Here is a 21328-nt window from a genome sequence, read left to right as displayed (position 1 = left end):
CACGGCAATGTGGCCGAATGCTAAAATTCTGCGCTTCAGATCGGACGACTCGGGTTCGAGACCCACTCCGTCTATCGTTTGCAAATCAAACGGTAGACGCAGCAAGAATCGAACCCAGGGTGTCGTGCATGTAAGGGGAAGACTTTAACCGTCCGGCCACTTGAGAGACGTTTACACCACTCGCTTCTTTGTACTTCCAACTTTATCCTTCAAATATGTTCAAAATGGTCTACAAATACACATAAATCAGACAGCACTCTGAATAGGCTGTTGTCGAATGGTTAAAGACTCAGCCTCCCAAATGTGAAGACTCTGGTTCGCGTCCCGCGTACTGCTTCAGGTAGCACTTTGCAATTTTACTCTCGCTTCTGCACAAAGCATAAAACTTCTATTTTTTCCCCCCTTATGCTTGTTAATGACGTCATCACAAAAATACTATTTAAGACGTCACAAACGCGACAATCAATGTCTTGCTCACTTCTGACAGCGTCACGTCGTGCTGGTCCACCTGCTGCGCCGCACGCTTTTCCACAGCATGCACCGTTGAAAACTTTGACAAGGTGACTTTTTACGATTTCTTAGCCTTTTAAAATTAACTGCTTTTTCTCTCTTTTAGCGCCAAGGTGCAGTTTGGACGTGCTTACGCCTTGCTAACATGCAAGCTAAAAAGGTTTCTCTGTCGTTGGGAGTTAACATCTTCGACGACCTTAAATTGCATCAAACGTCGTTATCCCGAAGGTAAGACAAAACGTTTGCATAAATTCACAACAGAATTAATCAAATATTTTGCTGCATGCGCATTGTCTAATCTGTCTACAGGTGCGACTCTTCAAAACGAGCTGAATAAAGTGGATTCGCACTTAAACCCTTTTAATCAACTGCATCTAATAGTCTCATTTCTGACCACAGGCCTGCATCTGCCACAGAAGAACCAGATTGACTGCAAAAAAGGCAAAAATTCCGTTTTTATTTGGACATTTATTATTAAACTAACCTTTTTCCTTTGTGTCTGCAGGTTTCAAAATGGCCGACTTGCTGTCCTGTGAGCCCTTGCTTCATGAGACCTTTGCAAGTAGACTCCTGCTGAACAATGACTGAAAACTTAACACTAGATGGGTTCTAACGTTCCTGTGTCTTTCAGGCCAACAAACTGCGCCTGGAGAGAAGTCCAGAGCTGCCCCTGCTTTCTTCTATTGGTGAAACACACAGGCACAATTTGGCCAATTTATTTCAGCATATTAATTTTCTTCCCGTTTTGTCCACCAGGTGGAGACAAAGGACCTGGTACCTGCTGCATGGATTGACATAAGTAAATGCTCCAGGTTTGAATCTGTTTAATGATAAACGTGACAAATCAAAATGCTAGACTCGTTTTTTTTGTTTCAGGTGGTGCTGGTGCAGGCAGTCAAACAAGGAGTCATGATAAACTTCCTGTCCAACATGCTGACTGGTAACAAAACTTAGCAAAAATTTGGCACCATGGCATGTTAAGAATACTAACCTGCTTTTTTCTTTCTCGCAGTGCAGCTTCCAGGAGGAGGAAAAACCCTTCACCTGCTGGGCCTAGAAGTTCTCCAATACTGTGCCATAGGTACTCAAGGCTGTCTCCATTTTCAGTGTTGAGACGTGCAAATCAACTTGACTGTTCCCTTTTGTTGTGTGCAGGTGTGGCTGTCCAGGAGAATCTTTGCAACGTTTCAGGAGTTCATCCTCCTGTTACTAGTCTTAAAATTCAAGTGCACAAACGACCCAAAATCTTCAGCGGAAGGTTCCAGCCTAGTTAAAAATAAAAACAGTAAACTTAAATTTGAGTCTTTGTCAATGTTCCTTTTCTTTACAGGCAGAGTTGGCAAACCCTGGTCCAGAAAGCGGAAAGTTTGCCTTCAGCAACAGGTGCTCTTACTTTGAATTTGATCAAAAATCAATTTGATTACAAAGAGCACTTGAACTCTCACTACTTCATTCTCAAACACAAACACTTTAACATCGAACATCACAAACTATGAAAGGACCGAAACAGTTATAGAATACTCAACTCAACTATAGAGCATTAACGCCCTCTGCGGGAAACATGTAGTACTGTACCCACCCCACTTATTTAAATGTCTTGACCACAACTTATTTTTTAATTTGTTCTTTTTTGTTAAACTATTTCCTTGGCAGGTTTAATGACACGCTCCTACTTTTAACACTTTATTTAACAACGAATATCATAAACTATGAAAGGACCGAAACAGTAATAGAATACTCAACTATAGAGCATTGGCGCTCTCTGCGGGAAACATGTTGTACTGCACCCACCCCACTTATTTAAAAAATGTCTTTTGACCACAACTTCTGAAACTTATGTCCAATCTACTGTTACCCACTGCCTAATTCACCTGGCAACCGTCGAATAACTCAAAGCACGGATTAAATTATCTTTACAAAATATTATTACGTCTCATTAGACCGTGCCGGTGTTTCGACCTTCTCTAGTCACAGAAAGCATAATACTACATAGTAGGAAAAAAAGAAGGAAAAGCAACATGCAGTACCTTTTGAAAATATGTCCAAGTAGACGATCAGCAGCCGACGTGGAGCCTCCATCATCTTTTGCGTGGAAAACATACAAAACGTTTTTGTTGTTTGGAAAACAACATGTAGGTCAAACACAGTTCTTGATTAACGTTTGATCGACAGCTGAGTGCCACTTGTGGGCGTGCTCTCTGACAAGCCACCTTTGTTGATAGTATTGTACGATAGCTAGCGAGCAACAAATAAACTCGAGGAGCCCGTGACAAAATGACCATATTTACATGTAAACGGCAAATAGAGTGCTTGAAAAGTTTGTTATACTTACTAAAAACACGGCTAGTCGTCACCGGAAGAGGTGCGCGGTGAACTGGCGTGTGTATGGTAGCCGAGAAAGGTCAATTCAACTGGAACCAAGCGCGTTTGACAACCTGGCAGAAAAGCGGAATGACATTTCGAACAACAACAGCGCCACCACATTGGTATATTTTCAGACTAAAAAACATCTTTAACATCCTTGTGCACCCCTGATTTAGCACAAGGACTTAAAGAGAAGTGTTCATCGGACAATGATGATATTCATTTTTTTTTCTCGTTAAATTGTGGATATTTGGATCCCAAACACTTGTATTTACGATAGTCTTTGAATCTATCAGTGACGTCAACTTGTCGGTGTGAATTTAGCAGCTGTCACATTTTTTGTTGCGGGTTCGTTGGAACAAGTACGACTCCCATACTACTTTTACGAGGTAAGTTCAGGACATATCCGTAAGATAAAAAAAATTGGATAAAATTGGCGTGCTGGTGTTGCTAACTAGCACTAAGCCAATGCCCACTACGTTGCCTAATGAGGGGGGGCTTGCTAGCTGGAATGCTAATCCAGGTTACAACCACTGTCCCCTTTTGCCAAATTGTCAATATTTAAGCGATATCGGACATTATGTTACATTTTAAGAAATTTTAAGGTCTAAAAATCGTATGCACAACCCCATTCACGTATTGTAGTTGAGCACGCTGTGGTTGACCGTCAGATTGTGTTAGCTCTAATTTCCCCTTATGTTGCTCAATCGATTATTCAAAACGAAAGCTTGCGTAGGTCAAAACAAGTGATTCAAATCTCACATTTCATTATTTAGATTTGATCACCATGGCCCGCGGACATCAGAAGTTCCAGTCGCAGCAGAAGAACGCCAAGAAGCAGGCAGAGATGAAGAAGGCTAAGGGGCACGACCAGAAGACGGCAGCCAAGGCAGCGCTTGTCTTCACCTGTGCCGTGTGCCGGGTAAGTGTATACATTTAATTTCGTTTTCAAAGTTTCACTGTGTTTAGAATTGGCAGTTCATGCAGTAATGCAGTCTGTGTTTCTCTTCCACACAGTCCCAGATGCCTGACCCCAAAACCTTCAAGCAGCATTTTGAGAGTAAGCATCCCAAATCACCTCTCCCCCCTGAGCTGGAAGGCGTGGAGGCATAAAAAACAAAGTGCCCGCCACCCTTTGCCCTCCTCTCTCACTTGGAAGATGACTACTTCGGTGAGGTTCCTCTTGTACCAGCTCTGCACTCTTCTTGATTCTTTTTGATTTAAAACATTAAGAGTGATGTCGCCAAATGGGAAATGAAAAGTAAATGAACCATATAGGTTTGATTTGCCGCCCGGTGACAAATGAAGACTTCTTGATGTGTCCTGCACATGGAATAATTGTCTGCTGAGCCATCATCGTAAATATGTGACGGTTATATTTTTTTCCCCCTAGCGCTGCTCTTGCGCCAGGGTTAGACCTGGTTTGGGGGCCATGCACGTGATTTCAATGACTTTCGTCGTACGAGGGGTCATAGTGCTAACACGTGTCATTGTTTAACACTGTATTCGTCTCACCTTGCTAATTCCAAACCTCAATATTGGCTCGTCACTAACTGGCCAGGCTGCTAATAAAAAAATAAATAAATAAAAAAAAGCAAAGATTTAACAATTTACAGGAAAGTGTCAGGAACTGGAATGTATGCTCACTGTATTATAGTGTTTTATTAAATTTTACTTTGTGGTACATCGGCCTCTTGGTTGAATTTGTTCCTACATTTGTACAGTTAGTCAAATCAGTGAAGCCCCAGGGTGGGTTAAAACAAAAGTGGCGCAAAATGAAATTAGCTGGATTAATGAGGTGAAAGAATGAATTCCCAGCAGTTATAGGTCATCTATTTTCAGACACAGCCTTGTGGGAACTGCACAATTCCGTTCTCAATGTTAAAATTCAGGCTCGGGAAGTTGTTGTGGCAACAGCTTTTGTGAGTGCATTTTTTTTTTTTTTTTTTAAGGCAGTTCAAGGAAGTTTCCTTGCCTCAGCTGCCGACATGGCGAAACTTGAAACCCCACCCAAAACGTCACTGGCAAAACCTGATGAATGGAGCACAGTTCCCACGTTAGTCACTTAGGAAGCTTTCATCAAAGATTTTTTCTAGTATTTGCTGCTCTGTGATATGTGGATCTGAAGGGAGAAAATTGGAAGACAGATTTAGAAGGGGAAGTTCAGGAAGGAAATGAGAACAAAAGCAGGTTTATGCAACGGAAGGCTGTAAGGTTGAATTAATAAAAACAGGTATGACAAGAAGGGAATAAAGGAAAGAATGCAGAAAAGTAGGTTTGAGACAAAGTTAGGATTCATGAACAAATTGATGTGATGGATACAATGAGTAAAGGAAATAATATTTTAAAAAAAGAACAAAAAGACGCTGGAATGAAAAGTAACAGTGTCAGAAAAGTCAAAACAGAAAAAGAAATATTTTTATATAGTTTAAAAAATGCCCACCCACTTTCTGTATAATATATTTTCGGTAAATGCTTCAGCATATTCCTCATCGCCATTTTCCCCTCCTTTCTGCAGTTGCCCTGGCAACCGGGTGGTGACGTCACCCGTCCCAGCGCGACCCTGCTGCTTCGGCTTTGATTGGAGGGAAACCCCGTGGACGAGCCGGAGCACGAGCGAGCGAGCGAACGAACGAGCGAGCCATCATCAGCTGTGCGTCCCGTGAATCAGGAATCGGGAGTCAGGAAACAAGACACAAGCGCCGTTTTAACGACCACCACAGGTTAGTCGCAGTGGAGGCGGGGGGAGTCCCCGCTCCAGCGCACCGACAGCCGGGCCATTTCTCCGTCGATGCCGGGCGGGGTCGTAAAAATGCAGTCAGGGCCAGCGGGGGGAGGGTTCCGGCTCGGGCTCGCTTGAATGGAGAACCGCGGTGGTGATGCTCGCTCATTGTTCGGCTGGCTCACGCGACCGCGTTGCACGGCTTCGTTTCCCTCCTATTATTCACAAATGACGACGATTCTTCGTGTGCACTGAATTGACCTTGAAACAACCGACCTTTAATGATCAACTTAACCCAACTACGGCATTTTTTTTCGGGCATGTTTTCCGGGAAGCCGAGGGGAAAAAAGGGCGTTCACTAGCGACTAGCGATTGTGCAAGCTAGTCTCCTTTCATTTCCACGTCCCACCAGCACAAATAAATTCTCACAAAAAAACCCGCGCAATGTTTTAAATGCACAGATTTTTACATTCCATTCTAGACTAGTGGTTTGGGTGTGTATTTTTGTCTGGTGCAGGTGTGTATGCCAAACCTGGTTCGCCGACATTCCATAGAAGGGCGCAGGTGGATGTGACTCACAGGCTAGTAGTGCCATTTTGACTGTAAATGTTCATTTTCTAAAACGGCCTTCTCGAGTCACACGGTAAGACGGCGCCTCATTTCTTTAAAGCTTTTAAAAGAGTAGGGGAGATGCGTACTTTTGCATAAGGTACATGTTTTTACCTGTCGTCAAATAACGGCTACCATTTTGAGAAAAGGTCCTCGCTCGTGGTGAGCCACTTGACAATTTCATCTGTCAGTCAACCATCCCTGAGGATGTATTGAATTTAGGAAAAAAACTATTTTCGGTTCGACCTATTTCAGTATTTTTTGTGTGTTCTTTCTTTAACACCCTAAGATGGTTGCCTGGGTTGTTCGTGGATGGTACAGTGTCCTTGTCGCATGACTGATTTACTTGTAAAAAAACAAGAAAATAAAATCTGTAAACCTCACCTTGATACCTGTCCCCCCCTCACCTTTGTCATGTCGAACACACGCTTGCAGCCAACGCAGCAGCCATGTCGGACAGGGAGACCCTGGTGCAGCAAGCCAGACTGGCAGAGCAGGCCGAGCGCTACGATGACATGGCGGCGGCCATGAAGGAGGTGACGGGGAGCAATGATGAGGAGCTGTCCAACGAGGACCGCAACCTGCTCTCAGTTGCCTACAAGAACGTGGTGGGCGCCCGAAGGTCCTCGTGGAGGGTGGTGTCCAGCATAGAGCAGAAGTCGGAGGACAGCAGCAAGGCCAGCCTGGCCAAAGAGTACAGGGTGAAGATCGAGAAGGAGCTCAACGACATCTGTAATGAAGTTCTGGTGAGTAACACTCAAACTTTCATCCGAGATGTGTCCTTTTGCGAAGAAATATTGTAGTCTGTTGACCAGCATTATCATGAGCAAAATGTTTTCTGTCTGACAGGACCTACTCAACAATCATCTGATTCCCAAAGCTTCTGCTGCCGACAGCAAGGTCTTCTACCTGAAGATGAAGGGCGATTACTATCGCTACCTGGCGGAGGTGGCCTCTGGGACCGAGAAGGCCGGTGAGTCAAATGTCCAAGCTTGGCTCAGTCAAGGACATTTACAGAAAAAAAAAAAAGACTTTCCAGTACTTGGACTGTGTAATTGTGATGGTTTCAATTTGCACCCTCCTGACAGAAATCATCGAAAACTCCAAAAAATCCTACCAGGAAGCCTTGGACATCAGCTACAGTGACATGCAGCCCACTCATCCCATCCGCCTGGGCCTGGCTCTTAACTTTTCCGTTTTCTACTACGAGATTGACAACTCGCCCGCAGAGGCCTGCAACCTCGCCAAAAAAGTATTGAACCTTGCGCGCCTGTCAATTTTCTTTTTCTCTGCTGAAGATGACTGTTTAAACGCTCGGCCGACTCGCTTTGCAGGCCTTCGACGACGCCCTTGGCCAGCTGGACTCGCTCAGCAGCGACTCGCACAAAGACAGCACCTTGATCATGCAGCTGCTCCGTGACAATCTGACTGTGAGTTGCCTTGCGCTTTCCTACGTTTGACTGTATCCTCGATTATTTTTTTATTATTTTTTTTTTTCCTTCTAGTGAAGCTTACTCAGCTTTCTCATAGGCGGAAATTAATCTTCCTACTGATTAACATCTAAAGAAATTTTCTGATTTATTATTTTTTTTTTTTTAAACGTGAGCTCGCTCCTGCTTGTGTGTAATAAATCTTGTCACATTTTTTGCCAACTTGGGCTCACAAGCGGTGACTCATAAGATTTGAGGGTGTGGCTGTGAGCAACGTCCCATTTCCCAACGTGTGTGTCATGAGCTGCTGTATTTGACCCTGGCTCAGCGCTTGTGTGTATTTAATTTAATTTGATGATTTTTTTTCTTTTCAATGGCAGCTGTGGATGTCTGACGTACAGACAGAGAGCGACGAGACGGAAGCCCCAGCGGATGCGCCGCCAGAGGCAGCAGACAAGAACTGAACTCCTCTGTAAGATGAAAAACAAAACAAAAAATACTTTTTTTTTTTTTTTAATTATTACCTCTCACCAGCCTAAGTTGTGTGTGTGTGTGCTTGTGCGTGTGCTCATACATGCACATATATGTATGTTTACGCTCCGCTCACAGCGTGTAAATTACAATATGTTCATCAAAAGAACACCACTGATTTTTATTTTTGAATGAGCATTACTCAATGTGTCAAACAATGTTTTTAGTTAAGTCCCTATGTATCCCTCTTTTTTTTATTATTTTTTTTAAAGTTCCAAATTAGACCGTAGTTTATGGTAGCAAGCTGCCACTGTTACAGGACAAAAACGAACCTCAAACTATATTTTGATACTTTGTATGTTTTTACTTGAACTAGTGTGACACTTGGGTCCGCAAAAAAAAACTTTGAAACACATCAACTGAAACAAAAAAATGGTCATCCAGGTCTGATACTTGTCCGGTTTACACACGCACACAAATCCAGGTTTCATCTGACAAAATTAGCGGTTAGACCGTGGTCAACGTTTGTCGTTTTCACGTCACCCAGTTGTTACTTTTTACGGAAGGTACATGCGTCACACTGGCTCAGTGGGTTCTAGATGCGCTCGAGTAGCATACTTGCTAAGGTTCTTTGTGTGAATGGACTTTTTTTTTTGTGTGTCCAACATTTTTCTTTTTTTTTTTGATGTGACAGTTACGTTCCATCACGCTGCCATTTTCTTCAGTTTATATCCTGCATACTTTGCCTTTTTAACAAAACAAAAAACGGCCTGATACTGTAACTTTGTTTTGCTACTTTTTCTATCAAGGTGTTTATTTTGTATTACCTATTTGTGTGTATTTTATTCCCTCTTTGACCCCAGGAATGTATGCGTTTCTCGTAGTGTGGCGTGAGAGGTAGGTGTGCTTTGAAATTGGCACTTATTTTATTTTTTTAAATTTGATTTTGCTTAGGATTTAGCTTGAACCAGGTGAAGCATTTGCGCCGTCCGTTTTGGAAGTCAAAGTTAATGCTAATTTGCTAAGTAACTAGGAAACTGCGTTTTGGACCATTTAGTCGACACAAATTAGTGCTGGTTTCTTCTAATCAATGGTGGGTAAAAAAAAAAAACACGATGGAAATTAAAAAAAAAAAAAATGGGATGCAGGATTTGAAACATGTTGCAGGTAGCACTCTCAAAGTACGTTATTTGGTTATGTGCTTTCATGTGAGACCAATTAAAACATTAAATCCAAGTATGTTGTGCTACACGTGTTCTGCTTTTGTGTTCACATGACTGCAATCACTACGCAGACTTTCACATCAACACCTCTGCAGCCGATCTGAGGAAAAGATTGTTTATGGAATGTGGTAAGACAAGTAAGAAAATCTTATTTAGAATGTTATGTCAAAATGTACATATGTCACAATATGATTCTATTATATTTAAACATGACATAACTAACATAAAGCACTTTGTCAAATAGTATTCCAAATGTGTACGTTTTCAAAGATAACGCTAATTTTTAACTTGGTATTATCAAAGAAATGCCAATAAAATGAGAGATGGGAGAGAATCGAACGACGTTATACCAAATGGCCACTAGATGTCACTAAAGCTCAATTATAAGTGAATCTCATTTCGGGGAACAGCTAAATACAAAAGGACGAATAATTTAAGTATCAAAACTGGACTGTGTCTATGTAATCTGGTGTATGTCGGCTTCTTTGGAGAGTTTTAGGATATGTTGGCAATTTTTGTCAATTGTGGACTTGTAAAAGCTCTGTGATTCCTTAAAGCCTCTTAATTATGGGGACCGTAAATGCACCCAGTCGTATTTATTTTATTTATTTGCTCTCAGCTTGTACAAAAAACACCTTCCACAAAAATGAACAACTATATCCCCACCAAATCGTATTATTTGACCTTTTATTAAGGCGCGCGGTTCTCCCTAATATTGCAACTACTGTCAAAAACTCACTTTTGTGTCCCGGAAATGCGTCTAAAACGTCGGAATAAGGCACGAAAGTACGACGCCTGACGTCCAGGCTATTATCCCGTACGTGTTTCTGTTACTTTTTCATGATGTAATAAAGTGCCAATTGTGCTCAACCCACGGTGAGGTGATTTTTTTTCTTTTTATGTGACGTTTGTGACGCGCGTCAGTCACATGGAACCGGTGAGCCTTGACAACTTAGAATAAGTAAATAAATAAAAATATTGATACAAAAGCTCGTCGGTGCTTTCACATAACCCCTGCGGGGTTCGGTAATTCACCGGTGGAAAACAGGGACGGCGCTACACCGGGGGTAGGGGGGGCCACAGCCCCGTTAGAAATCTGTGCTGCTCTATTTAATGTGATTTTATGTTTATTTCAAAAAATATATATAGCAATTATTTTGTCAAAGCCCTGACAAAAACTTTTTCTCCCAGCCCGAGGAATTATTAACACAAAAGAGTTCATTTTGATTTTTGGCCAACCATGGCCGCACTATATGTGGGTGACTTGCACGCGGATGTGACAGAAGCCATCCTTTATGAACGATTGAGTCGAGTGGGAATCATTTTGTCCATCCGCGTGTGCCGAGACATGATGACTGGGCGCTCGCTGGGATATGCGTGCGTCAACTTCCAGCAGCTTGCAGACGGTAAATAAGAGCAAAGACATAATAACACAATCATCCATTCATGCACATTTAGCACTCAGTGAGCTTCACAGTTGACAGATTCCAGATTTGAGTCTCAACCCGGCCCTAGAATAATAGAGCTTTATGCAAAAAGTCTTGCTAAGCACTAAATGACTAACCCAGTGGTCTCCATACCCCATTTAACAAATTATATTTTAATATAAACCAGATTTTTTTTTTCTTCCCACAGCCGAACATGCGCTGGATACGATGAACTTTGAACTGATCAAGGGCCAACCCATGCGTATTATGTGGTGGCAGCGGGACCCTTCGCTAAGGAAGAGCGGCGTGGGCAACATCTTCATCAAAAACTTGGACCGCTCCATCGACAACAACGTCCTGTACGACATTTTCTCCTTTTTTGGCAACATCCTGTCCGGCAAGGTATTAAAAAGTTTCACACAGTCGCAAACAAACTTTTAATTGAACGTGACAATTGAATGCAACTCAGATTCAGCTTCTAGGCCACGCCCCTTAAAGGGCAACATAAATGAACAGTAAAAATTCCCCTGTAGAAATTAAATTCAGGGATCAAGGTAGAAATATATTTGTAGACGTGCATCAAAGTGCCAATTTTGCATCGTTTCAATTTCTAATTGGATATTGTCGAAGAACACTTTGCTTCTGCTGTAGGTGGTCTGCGATGAGAACGGCTCGAAGGGCTACGGCTTTGTGCACTTTGAGACTCAGGAGGCGGCCGAGAGAGCCATCGTGGAGATGAACGGCAAGATTATAAAGGACAGAAAAATGTATGTTATTTACTTCGCAACAATTGAGCCTACTAGAACAGCTCAGCCTTATTTGGTGTTAGTAAATGGTGGCAGGTGGAAGGTTATGTTGTGAAAAGACAACTGCCTACTTTTTACATTTGATCCCCATTTGAACAGATTTGTGGGCCACTTCAAATCCCGCAAAGAGCGCGAGCCCGAGCTGGCCGTCCGAGCTAAGGAGTTTACCAACGTGTACGTGAAAAACTTTGGCGATGACGTGGATGACAACATGTTGAGGGATATCTTCAGGACTTACGGTCAGTCGGTTCCTCCCGCAAGTCTTTTGTGAGCGCCCTGGCTGGTTACTTTACTGTCCTGTGTCGCCTAGGGAACACCACCAGCGTCCGAGTGATGATGGATGAGCACGGTTCGTGTCGAGGCTTCGGCTTTGTCAGCTTCGCCAGGCACGAGGACGCCCAGAAGGTAAAACAAAATGGGGGTTGCCAGAGGTGGCAGTATGTCAATTCATCTATTTGTTATGGTTGCCACATTAGGCGGTGGATGAGATGAACGGGAAGGAGTTTCACGGCAGGATGATTTACGTCAGCCGCGCCCAAAAGAAAGTGGAGCGTCAGGCCGAGCTCAAGCGCATGTTTGAGCAGATGAAACAAGATCGCATCTCGCGCTACCAGGTCAGTTTGTAACTAACAAAACACTTTCTTCAACATAAACATGGACGCACATAATATTGTGGAGTGACCAGATCAAATTTTGCCCTCCAGGGTGTCAACTTGTACGTAAAGAACCTCGACGACAGCATTGATGACGAATCCCTACGTAAAGAGTTTGCGCCCTTCGGAGCCATAACCAGCGTCAAGGTACCACCACAGCCCTTTTCACGCCTTGCCAGCCGCTGACTCAGCTGAAAATGTCCAGGTAATGACGCAGGGCGAGCGCAGCAAAGGCTTCGGATTTGTCTGCTTCTCGTCTTCGGAGGAGGCCAGCAAAGCGGTGGCGGAGATGAACGGCCGCATCGTGGCCACTAAGCCGCTGTACGTGGCGCTGGCCCAAAGGAAGGAGGAGCGCCAGGCCTACCTGACCCGCCAGTACATCCAACGTATGACCAACACGAGGCCCGTGCCCAACCAGGTCATCAGCCCTTACCAGGCCGGGCCGCCCCCGGCTTACTTCATCGCGCCCGTTCCTCAGGCGCAAAACCGCAACACCGCTTACTTTCCACCGGCCGCTCAGGTGGCTCAACTGTGTCCAAGCCCTCGCTGGGCTACAGCAGGTACCCGCTTACGACAAGCACAGTGGCTGCCTTGTGGTTCATCAGAGTTCATGCTTCGCTCTGGTTCATATCACGCAGACTACCAGAACATGCCCGGCGCCGCCCGGACCTCGGCACCAAGCCCGCCCAATTTTGCTTCTGCCTCCCAAGGGGCTGGTCTGTCCTCATTCATTCCTAAATCCTCCCAAAAGTACAACCTGCTTCTAAATAGATGTCCTTGCAGCCTCCCAAAGTCTGAGTCCCCGACCCGACTCCCCGCTGTCCCCCGTGTGCGTGGTTCCTCAGTACAAGTATGCATCGGGACTCCGCAGCTCCTCCAACCACATGCAGCCTACGCAGGTAAATGACTTGAGACAAAACTGCTACGTCCATATTTAGTTAATTTCCTGCTTCTTTTTGCTTCCTCTGCCTTCTGGTTATACTCCGAAGCCTCTGACGGCCTCCGTTCTGGCTTCTGCTCCCCCACTGGAACAGAAGCAGATGCTGGGTAAGCCTGCATGATCAAGTCTGCAGATGGAAATCTACATTTAGGACATAACAGAAAATTCAGCCCCCTGGAGTCACTGAGGAACATAAAATTTAATGAGCATTCTCTTTTCCTTCCAGGTGAGTGTTTGTTCCCACTCATCCAGAACATGCATCAAGACCTGGCAGGGAAGATCACCGGCATGTTGTTGGAGATCGACAACTCGGAACTCCTCCACATGCTGGAGTCCCCGGAATCTCTCAGTTCAAAGGTGAGAAGCTCTTAAAACGCCTGGTCCACACCAAAATGAGCTCACAAATTGTTGTAGGTGGACGAGGCCGTGGCCGTCCTTCAGGCGCATCAGGCCAAGGAGTCGTCCCAGCAGGTTTACTGATGCTCCACAAATCCCACCTGAGGTAAAAAAGACATTGTGTGAAATTATCACATGTGGAAGGTGCTTTATATTTTCCACGTTTTGTGATTTTTCTTATCAGTGAGGGCGTCCTCAAGCTATGATACACTGATGGCAGGAAGTGAAGGATCTGAGCGAAACACCCCCAAGCAAACAAAAAACAGATAAGAGGAAAAACAAAAGGATCAAAATACAAGAAAACAACATTTAAAAAAATGAATATAAGTAAACGAAAAGTAGAATACCAGCAAATGTAAAAAAAAAAAAGTCAGAATACAACAGAAAAAAATCATACAAGTAAACAAACCATAAAATAGCAAAATCAAATATGAAGAAAAATGTTTTATTAGCTAAATGAAATGACAACATTGAAATATTTTTCTATGAAGGGGTTTTGAAGTGAGTCTTTTGTGCCGTTCTATATATATTTGTACTCATTTGAAATGTTTGAGCTGTACCAAGAGCCACTTTGATTTGACTGCCCGTATTTTTTTCTATTTACTTATTGAGTAAACATTCCCATGCTGTTTGTATCCCTTTTTTTTTTTTTTTTTTTTTTTTAATTCCTTAGATTTGGTTCGCTCAAATGGCCAAGTCAAATAAACATCTCTCCCACAAACAAATTGACGATTCCATCTTACCGTCAGTAAAAACCAACCCCCTGCTCCTATTGGTTGAAAAAAACAGATAGACATGCTGCTGTGTTTCAAGATTTTATTGCACATCTTTGGTTTTGGAGATGAAATCGTCCATATCACAAAGGTACGGAAACACGTGTGGAGTCCAAAAGGGAGTCAGTCCATGGCTGCAGATTCCCTTTTTGACTTTTTAGTTGGTCAGGGCTTTGGCCTGCTCGGTCAGCTGCTTGAGGATGGCTTCCATCTGCTCCTGGAACTTCTGCACCATTGGCTGCATCTGTGTCTGGATGTTGGTGGCCATGGGCTCGATCTGCTCCTGCATGCTGGCGGCCGCTGCCCTCATCTGCTCCTGGACCTGGGTCACCATGGGCTCAAACTGGTTCCTCTGCTGCTCCAGGAAAGCCCTGCGACACAAAAGTATATCATATTGCGGCAGGTTGTTGAAGAATATTCTCTAAAGGTGTGTATTTTAATTTGGGTTTGTGTACTCACTGGGCCTGGCTGCTCAACTCCTGAGTGTTGATCAGCTTGTTCAGCTCCTCGGTCATCTTGTTCTTGATCTCCTCGAATTTCTGGCTGATAACTTCCAGCTCAGTAGAAGCATCGGCGGCAAGGCTCCCTGTGGAAACGGCAGTTGTTTTTTTAGCGAGTGTGGAAAGATTGCGTTGTGATATTTGTGTGAAAATATTGTCCTACCTTGAGCCAGTGCGATCACAACAAGGGCGGCGATGATGAGTTTCATGGTTGCAGTTTGGATGAGACCTAGAAAAGATTTTCAGGCATCTTATTTTAACATGTGCTACTACAATTTGTAAAACAATCTTCATGTGCAGGATAGAACATACCTGAGGTACAGGAGGATTCGGACCGGATGATGGTGGCTTCTTGCCCGTTTGGAGCCTTTCTTATAGTCGGGGTAGCAGTGTGCGATCCTCATCGTGATTGGCTGAGATCTAGATATCGGAATGCAATTGGACAGGTTGCGGCGCTGACAAAACATTATTGTGACCCTTGCTGCTGGGAGCTCCACTTGGCTGAATGAACCCAAAGTCCAACTGCGTTGGTGTGTTTGCGTGTGTTGCGCAGAGTTGTCTTATCATGTTGACTGAAGCAAACTCTTGATGACTTGTGGATAAATGATGACGCAGAGGCCAGGACATTTGGTCCTGCCACATAAGCTTCCTGGAAAACACAATATATAATTTCCTGACTGTTGCCGTTAATCATAATTTTTGTTAATTGGGCTTTTATTTATTTATTTATTTTTTAAATAATTTTTTTTATTTTACTTTTTTAAAAATTATTTTTAATTTTAATTTTTTAAATATTTATATTTATTTAATGTTTATTATTTATTATTTATATTATTCTTTCAAATGTATCAGGGCTATCCCGACCAAATTTTAGGTATCGCAGAAACTGCTAATACCAGCCACCGATACTAAACAACAACAAAAAAAATCACAAATTATCCATTCATTAGTTTCTTCAAAGTCCAGTAATAATAAAATAAATATTAACCTATTTAAATGATCCTCCTCACCTTAAGCTTAATTATATAATGCGATATGGGGGACTGACGAGAGGAGCATGTGGATGCAAACCTTCTACCTTTGCTTGCCAGGTGTCGTCTTTCTTTATCTTTATGGCTCCTTGTAAAAAAAGTCATTAATTGTCAATCACACTCCCGCCCGGCCTCTTGCTATTTCTTTTTTATTCAACGCCAGGAGCCCACGTGTGCTCGTAAATAAAACCCCTGGCAATAAATCCGTCTTTGTGTGCTGAAATTTCTTAATGAAAGACAGATGTTGGGAATTGTGGGAATGCGGCATGTTTTTTTTTTTTTTTTTTTGGGGTGGGGGCTTCTAACTGGCTGGTCAGAACAAAACTGTTCAACATGAAATGCTAACAATCAGCATCTCTGAGTGTTGATTTTTTTTTCCCCCCATGTTGTCAAACATTGATTATTTGCTCGTTAGAAAATTATCATGCATGCTTCTTTGGAAACCACTCATCGGTTGTGCCAAATTCAGACTGACAACAAGCGAACAAAATGTCCCTAAAAGGACAATAAGCAGTTTAGCTGTGGTTATTAACAAACACGATATACCACAGCTGCATCGGTTTTACATTCTATGCATGCTTTTGCGACTTTAAGAACTTTTCAGACCTTTTAGCACACCTACTCATGATTGACACTGCTCTTAAATTTCATCTCAAACTGAATTTCCAAAACATAGCCAAAATGGAGGACATAGTGGAAGAACCAAATTTGAGCAATGACATCATCTCTATCGCAATGTGGATCTCCTTAAAACAATGTTCCATCTTTCCTTCTCTGGCCTTCTACCAGACCACAGAAAGAATGAACATTTATATGAGACATGGGGGGGTAGGGGGGCCAGGTCCCATTTCCTCCTGTTTTTCCCATTATGAAGTTGGTTGTCTTAAAGGTTCACCGCCATTATCTTCATCTTCTATTGTCACGTTGTGATAAAGCGTGATAAATGAAAACATGGGGCATTGTGTAGAGTTGCGGTGAAGGAGGCACATTTGCAGGCCAGACTGGAAGGAACAAGAGGGGGCTCAAATTTCTTGGCCTAATATTTCTGACTTTCCAGTGCTGCCTTCAAGTTATACATAAAAAATCGAATAACTCAATTTTTAATTTGAATTAAATGTTTTCTTTGCTGTAAAATCACAAAATATTGTATAGAGTAATACACATGATGAATCTGATTTGTGACGTTTAATTTTATTGGGTGAAATTTGTAAGAAAAGAGTTCGTAGAAATTGTATGTTTGCTGGAGCTTTAGGTTTTACGTGCTGTCCCTGAAGGCAACTTGACTGGCAGTCCAAACAGGCAGGCAGGATGCAGACCAGAACAACAGTCAAGTACAGTTCGGGTTTGCGGGCGGACAAAACCCAGCTGAATTCACTTTAATTCTTTCTTTTTTTTTTAGCCCATAGCCGACCGTCAGTTTGCTCGGTACCGATTGCATCCGGATCCGTTTCAACCATTGCAATTTGAAGGATGGAATCTCACACACTCCCGATCCATATCCGCCCTCAGCGGCTGCAACCGGGTATCGGCTTCGGTTCGGGGCCGACCATCGGCGGGACGCTCCGATCCTCCTCCGCCTCGTCGTCTCTCCGGCCCGGGGTGACGGTGCCCATCCCTCCGTTGATGCCGTCACCACCGTCTCTGGCCGCTTGCTCGGGGCCTCCACCGCCACCGCCGCCGCTGCAGCTCCACAGCCTGTACGGGGGAGGCGGCGGAACCGGCCTGGGTCTCCCCGCCGCCGGCCACTCTAACCCGGGGAACCCGGCGGTGTTGAAGGAGGCGGTGGAGGCGGTGGTCCGCAGTTTTGCAAAACACACGCAGGGCTACGGTCGAGGTAAGCACTTTATATCACATTTTATAGATAATTTAACCTTTAGAGAGTGAAATAATTCCAAAGATCCCCCAAAAGTTTTCACACCAAGTAAAATGTAGGCTCCTGTGCAAAATTTAGTTTAAAAATCTCCCATATTGAATAAATATAAAGTTTAAACAAGATGTATGAATAGCTGCATAACTTACTGTTACAGTCTGTTTTTAATTCAGCGATTCTTTTGCATACCACTAGAGGAAGTGTGTCCCATCTTTTAATGTAAACTAATGAAATACTCAACTTTTCTTTCTACTCCACTATGATTCTGAAATCAAATGCATACTTTTACTTCATTACATTTCCTCAGTCTTCATTAATTATTAGATATCAAAGTCAAACTAACTTAATTTTCCCTGTGGTAGGACTTTTATCTTTGAAAAAGTGCCTTCATTCTCAATAAAATGCACCTTTTTAGTTACATCTAAATTTTGCTCATTTCAAGTCCATTTTTAAATGAGTGTAACATGTGTTCCAATTCATTATAGGATTAACTACTAAATCTTAAGAAGGGATTACATTAAAGATCAATAAGCTGTTATAGTTATTTAGACCGACACATCAGTGCGTGAAACAGAAATTATGCTGTTATAATTTTATTATTTTTAAATGTCGCACATTATTTTTGTTTAATGTGTTTACTGTGGTTGTATTTTACGAGGAGCTGCATTGCATCGTCACTGCAGGTGTACCTAATGAAGCGTCCGGTGACTGTAAACAAACATAGTGCTCAAACTACTGACTAATAATAATTATAATAACAGGGATATATGGATCATCATTACAGGCTTGAGAAAAGTCCTCTGGGCGACACCGTGATTTACAGAGCGAATCCTCCGATGTCATCCAGCCAAGTTCTCGATGCTGGATCCAAAAGGAAGCGGACCGCCCACGTTCGCACCGCGTCGCCACTGCCACATTAGTCACTTTTGACAGCACTATCATATCATCTTGCTGGGCCTATCCAAAACATTTTTATGACTGTGTTTTTTTGCTGACTTTTGCATACTTTTAGATAATCTGGAGATGCGCCTATTCCTGCGCCACACCCTCATGAAGCAACCAAGTGCAATATTTTGTTAGCATTTTGTGTCATGAAGAAGAGAAAAAAGCTCTTCTAAAGTGAACTTGATCCACCTGGTTTGTTGTCGTTGCAGTGAACGTGGTGGAGGCCTTGCAGGAGTTCTGGCAGATGAAGTTAAGCCGTGGCGCCGACTTACGCAACGGAGCGCTGGTGGTGTACGAGATGGTGGCGTCCAGCAGTCCGCCGTACGTCTGCTACGTGAGCCTCCCGGGGGGCAGCTGCTTTGGAAGCTTCCAAGTACGAACGGAGCCTTGGCCGTTCAAAGCAAACGCTTGAATTCCTACCTCACTGTTGATTTATTTTCACAGTTTTGTCCCACCAAAGCCGAAGCCCGACGTAGCGCCGCTAAGATCGCCCTGATGAACTCCGTTTTCAACGAACACCCGTCACGACGCATCACCAACGACTTCATCGAGAAGAGCGTCAGCGAGGCCTTGGCATCTTTCAATGCAAGTCTAACTTTAATTCACCCCGAATCAAGTTCAGCTGTTCCGTACATCTTAATAATGGGGCGTCTCTCACAGGGAAATCGGGAGGAAGCCGACAACCCCAATACGGGAATCGGGGCGTTCCGCTTCATGCTGGAATCCAACAAAGGCAAATCAATGCTGGAATTTCAGGTACAGAGACTCAAACAGTTGGACCTTGAAAAATTGCACCTAATAAAAGACAATTGCATGTGTGTTCATCGTTCAGGAGTTGATGACCGTCTTTCAGCTCCTCCACTGGAACGGAAGCCTGAAAGCCATGAGGGAACGCCAATGTTCCCGTCAGGTAGCGAAGCCTTCAATTATCACGCTTGCAGCTTTTTCCCACACATCGCTTCTCACATGACACACCTCCAGCTAGCTTGAAAAATTGCAGAAAATGTACCCACCACACAAACTATTTAACCACAATTTCACAGTTTGGTAATTGCTAATTGAGTTTTTGTCCATCTCACAGGAAGTGCTAGCTCACTACTCGCACAGGGCGCTGGACGACGACATGCGCACGCAAATGGCGGCCGACTGGGTGAACCGCGAGCAAAGCGTGGCGGGCACCGTCTCCAGGGAACTGGCGGCCACCGAGCGTGAGCTGGAGGAGGCACGGCTCGCCGGCCGCGAGCTGCGCTTCTACAAGGAGAAGAAGGACATCCTGATGTTAGCCGTGGGCCAGCTGAACGCCGCCAACGCCGCCACGCTTCCCTCGCACTAAACCAACCCTCAGGTAACACTACCTGAGGATTATTCCGAAAGCACATCCAGCCACAAACAAGCTCTTGTTACTTTTTGGTGCCTAACAACGTTTACCTTTTTGTCAAATTGGCCAACCAGCTGGCTGGAGCTGACGTGTCTTGTCTAAAATAGCTGCAAGTTCACTAAGCCTTTTATTATGACTGAAACAGTACACAGAGGAGGCTTGGCAGTATTATGCATGGAAATGACATTGTTGTGATTCTTTTGTATTATTTCAGTCGCTCTGAAGGCAGCTCAGGTGTAGCAGTGTGTTTCGGAATCCCATCGCGGTATTGCGGTACAACTTTATGCTACAAATGTGACATAATACATTTCCCCGCTAATTTGAACCTTATTTCGTCTGCGTGTCAAAAACAACAAAATAATTTAATTCGGCAGCCTCAGTAAGTCGACACGACGAAATAAATTGGTAGCATGAGCGCTCAAATCGTTTTCCTCCCGTGGTGCACAACATTAGATTAGGAAGGATTTAATCATCCTTACAACCACTCGGAGGTATGTTTAATCCCTACAGTGATTTTAGTTTGTGCAGAAAGGGTGAAAATGGCGAACAATAGACTATTCACATGATGCGATGCTCACTCTTGAGTACACTGCTCCCATATTTATGCCCAGCCTAGCCTTTCACTTTATGATGATTGTATTGTCTCATATAAAATACAGTTTGTCTATGTAAGAAGGAGATATGTTACTTAAACCATTTCTATCACATTTCTTTTAATGCAGCTTTTGTTCTTGTATTAAATGCGGGATATGAGAAGTCCAGACGCCCCTGGTGGGTCATGGCTTGTGCTGTGATGAGACCACAAAAATGTCAGGAGACCATCTAATCTTTATTTACTATTATCTGAGCAAACGCAGAAGTTTGAATGTGAATGGGTCATTCTGAAAGCAGCCACATCCCAAGAGGGTGTGCACACTTATGCAGTCACAATGTCTGTATTCTTCCCCTCTTCACAAAAGGTACACATTTATGGTAGGAAAATTTGCAAAATTATTTACCTGACTATTTTTTACGTATCTCAAAGGCGTGTTGACTTTTCTATATCCGCTGTATTTTTTGCCTTTGGTGCATGGTGTTTCTAATATGTTTTAACCGAACAGTATTGGTTTCTCAAGGAGTTCACAAAGTCATCGTTGTGTGTATTTTCTATGCGAATTTTTGTATTCACTGTTTATACATTTAGTAGATTTATATATAATAAAACGCAAGATGATACATGTTTACATATGGGATGTTTTTATTTCTTTCAAATATGTTAAATTTTGTGCGGCTGTCCTTTT

The 21328-nt window shown here is 43.3% G+C and overlaps 6 protein-coding genes across 7 annotated transcripts; 5 read left to right on the top strand and 1 right to left on the bottom strand.

The window, feature by feature from the left end:
- Positions 1–461: 461 nt before the first annotated feature.
- Positions 462–1806, top strand: LOC148380086 (uncharacterized). The gene is made up of 7 exons (XM_088365613.1): positions 462–560; positions 617–738; positions 1142–1196; positions 1267–1309; positions 1387–1450; positions 1523–1591; positions 1666–1806. Exons 2-7 carry the CDS (start codon positions 656–658, stop codon positions 1721–1723), a joined length of 372 nt encoding a protein of 123 aa, XP_088221739.1. The 5' UTR covers positions 462–560; positions 617–655; the 3' UTR covers positions 1724–1806.
- A 1171-nt stretch (positions 1807–2977) lies between these two features.
- znf706 (zinc finger protein 706) lies at positions 2978–4558 on the top strand. The gene is made up of 3 exons (XM_088365615.1): positions 2978–3263; positions 3651–3796; positions 3892–4558. Exons 2-3 carry the CDS (start codon positions 3662–3664, stop codon positions 3985–3987), a joined length of 231 nt encoding a protein of 76 aa, XP_088221741.1. The 5' UTR covers positions 2978–3263; positions 3651–3661; the 3' UTR covers positions 3988–4558.
- Positions 4559–5436: 878 nt separating this feature from the next.
- Positions 5437–9355, top strand: LOC148380084 (14-3-3 protein zeta-like). Of its 2 annotated transcripts, none has more exons than XM_088365608.1 (6): positions 5437–5597; positions 6641–6951; positions 7055–7178; positions 7294–7457; positions 7540–7635; positions 8016–9355. In XM_088365608.1, exons 2-6 carry the CDS (start codon positions 6655–6657, stop codon positions 8097–8099), a joined length of 765 nt encoding a protein of 254 aa, XP_088221734.1. In that variant the 5' UTR covers positions 5437–5597; positions 6641–6654; the 3' UTR covers positions 8100–9355. The 2 variants fall into 2 exon arrangements, with proteins under 2 accessions (XP_088221734.1, XP_088221735.1); XM_088365609.1 differs by lacking the exon at positions 5437–5597 and adding an exon at positions 5715–6239.
- Positions 9356–10253: 898 nt separating this feature from the next.
- Positions 10254–14669, top strand: LOC148380083 (polyadenylate-binding protein 1-like). Its single transcript, XM_088365602.1, has 14 exons — positions 10254–10735; positions 10965–11158; positions 11408–11523; positions 11662–11801; positions 11873–11967; positions 12039–12176; positions 12267–12362; positions 12421–12775; positions 12854–12931; positions 12999–13114; positions 13205–13262; positions 13382–13512; positions 13570–13657; positions 13736–14669. Exons 1-13 carry the CDS (start codon positions 10570–10572, stop codon positions 13633–13635), a joined length of 1749 nt encoding a protein of 582 aa, XP_088221728.1. The 5' UTR covers positions 10254–10569; the 3' UTR covers positions 13636–13657; positions 13736–14669.
- LOC148380082 (type-4 ice-structuring protein-like) lies at positions 14351–15226 on the bottom strand. The gene is made up of 4 exons (XM_088365612.1): positions 15137–15226; positions 14988–15053; positions 14784–14910; positions 14351–14695 (listed from the first exon to the last, which is right to left on the bottom strand). Exons 2-4 carry the CDS (start codon positions 15031–15033, stop codon positions 14482–14484), a joined length of 387 nt encoding a protein of 128 aa, XP_088221738.1. The 5' UTR covers positions 15034–15053; positions 15137–15226; the 3' UTR covers positions 14351–14481.
- Positions 15227–17030: 1804 nt separating this feature from the next.
- Positions 17031–21271, top strand: lix1l (limb and CNS expressed 1 like). The gene is made up of 6 exons (XM_088365605.1): positions 17031–17689; positions 18880–19043; positions 19115–19255; positions 19331–19426; positions 19503–19580; positions 19752–21271. Exons 1-6 carry the CDS (start codon positions 17326–17328, stop codon positions 20001–20003), a joined length of 1095 nt encoding a protein of 364 aa, XP_088221731.1. The 5' UTR covers positions 17031–17325; the 3' UTR covers positions 20004–21271.
- The last annotated feature ends 57 nt before the right edge of the window (positions 21272–21328 follow it).

This window comes from Syngnathus floridae, chromosome 21 (genome assembly GCF_059516105.1).
Source record: "Syngnathus floridae isolate MCC-2025c chromosome 21, RoL_Sflo_1.0, whole genome shotgun sequence".
Lineage (NCBI taxonomy): Eukaryota > Metazoa > Chordata > Actinopteri > Syngnathiformes > Syngnathidae > Syngnathus > Syngnathus floridae.
The sequence above is the reverse complement of the archived record's forward strand: the minus strand, read 5'-3'. Positions and strand labels throughout refer to the sequence as shown.

Excerpts from the sequence above, each read along its gene's own strand:
- znf706 (XM_088365615.1), top strand. The coding sequence starts at position 3,662 with ATGGCCCGCGGACATCAGAAGTTCCAGTCGCAGCAGAAGAACGCCAAG. Across the intron at positions 3,797-3,891 it reads TCACCTGTGCCGTGTGCCGG|TCCCAGATGCCTGACCCCAA; the intron begins GTAAGTGTATAC and ends TCTTCCACACAG.
- LOC148380086 (XM_088365613.1), top strand. The coding sequence starts at position 656 with ATGCAAGCTAAAAAGGTTTCTCTGTCGTTGGGAGTTAACATCTTCGAC. Across the intron at positions 1,197-1,266 it reads GCCCCTGCTTTCTTCTATTG|GTGGAGACAAAGGACCTGGT; the intron begins GTGAAACACACA and ends TTTGTCCACCAG. Across the intron at positions 1,310-1,386 it reads TGCTGCATGGATTGACATAA|GTGGTGCTGGTGCAGGCAGT; the intron begins GTAAATGCTCCA and ends TTTTTGTTTCAG.
- LOC148380084 (XM_088365608.1), top strand. The coding sequence starts at position 6,655 with ATGTCGGACAGGGAGACCCTGGTGCAGCAAGCCAGACTGGCAGAGCAG. Across the intron at positions 7,179-7,293 it reads CTCTGGGACCGAGAAGGCCG|AAATCATCGAAAACTCCAAA; the intron begins GTGAGTCAAATG and ends CCCTCCTGACAG. Across the intron at positions 7,458-7,539 it reads CCTGCAACCTCGCCAAAAAA|GCCTTCGACGACGCCCTTGG; the intron begins GTATTGAACCTT and ends CTCGCTTTGCAG.
- LOC148380083 (XM_088365602.1), top strand. The coding sequence starts at position 10,570 with ATGGCCGCACTATATGTGGGTGACTTGCACGCGGATGTGACAGAAGCC. Across the intron at positions 11,159-11,407 it reads GCAACATCCTGTCCGGCAAG|GTGGTCTGCGATGAGAACGG; the intron begins GTATTAAAAAGT and ends CTTCTGCTGTAG. Across the intron at positions 13,263-13,381 it reads GGAACAGAAGCAGATGCTGG|GTGAGTGTTTGTTCCCACTC; the intron begins GTAAGCCTGCAT and ends TTTTCCTTCCAG.
- LOC148380082 (XM_088365612.1), bottom strand. The coding sequence starts at position 15,033 with ATGAAACTCATCATCGCCGCCCTTGTTGTGATCGCACTGGCTCAAG. Across the intron at positions 14,911-14,987 it reads TGTGATCGCACTGGCTCAAG|GGAGCCTTGCCGCCGATGCT; the intron begins GTAGGACAATAT and ends CCGTTTCCACAG. Across the intron at positions 14,696-14,783 it reads GAGTTGAGCAGCCAGGCCCA|GGCTTTCCTGGAGCAGCAGA; the intron begins GTGAGTACACAA and ends TTTGTGTCGCAG.
- lix1l (XM_088365605.1), top strand. The coding sequence starts at position 17,326 with ATGGAATCTCACACACTCCCGATCCATATCCGCCCTCAGCGGCTGCAA. Across the intron at positions 19,044-19,114 it reads GCTGCTTTGGAAGCTTCCAA|TTTTGTCCCACCAAAGCCGA; the intron begins GTACGAACGGAG and ends TTATTTTCACAG. Across the intron at positions 19,581-19,751 it reads AACGCCAATGTTCCCGTCAG|GAAGTGCTAGCTCACTACTC; the intron begins GTAGCGAAGCCT and ends TCCATCTCACAG.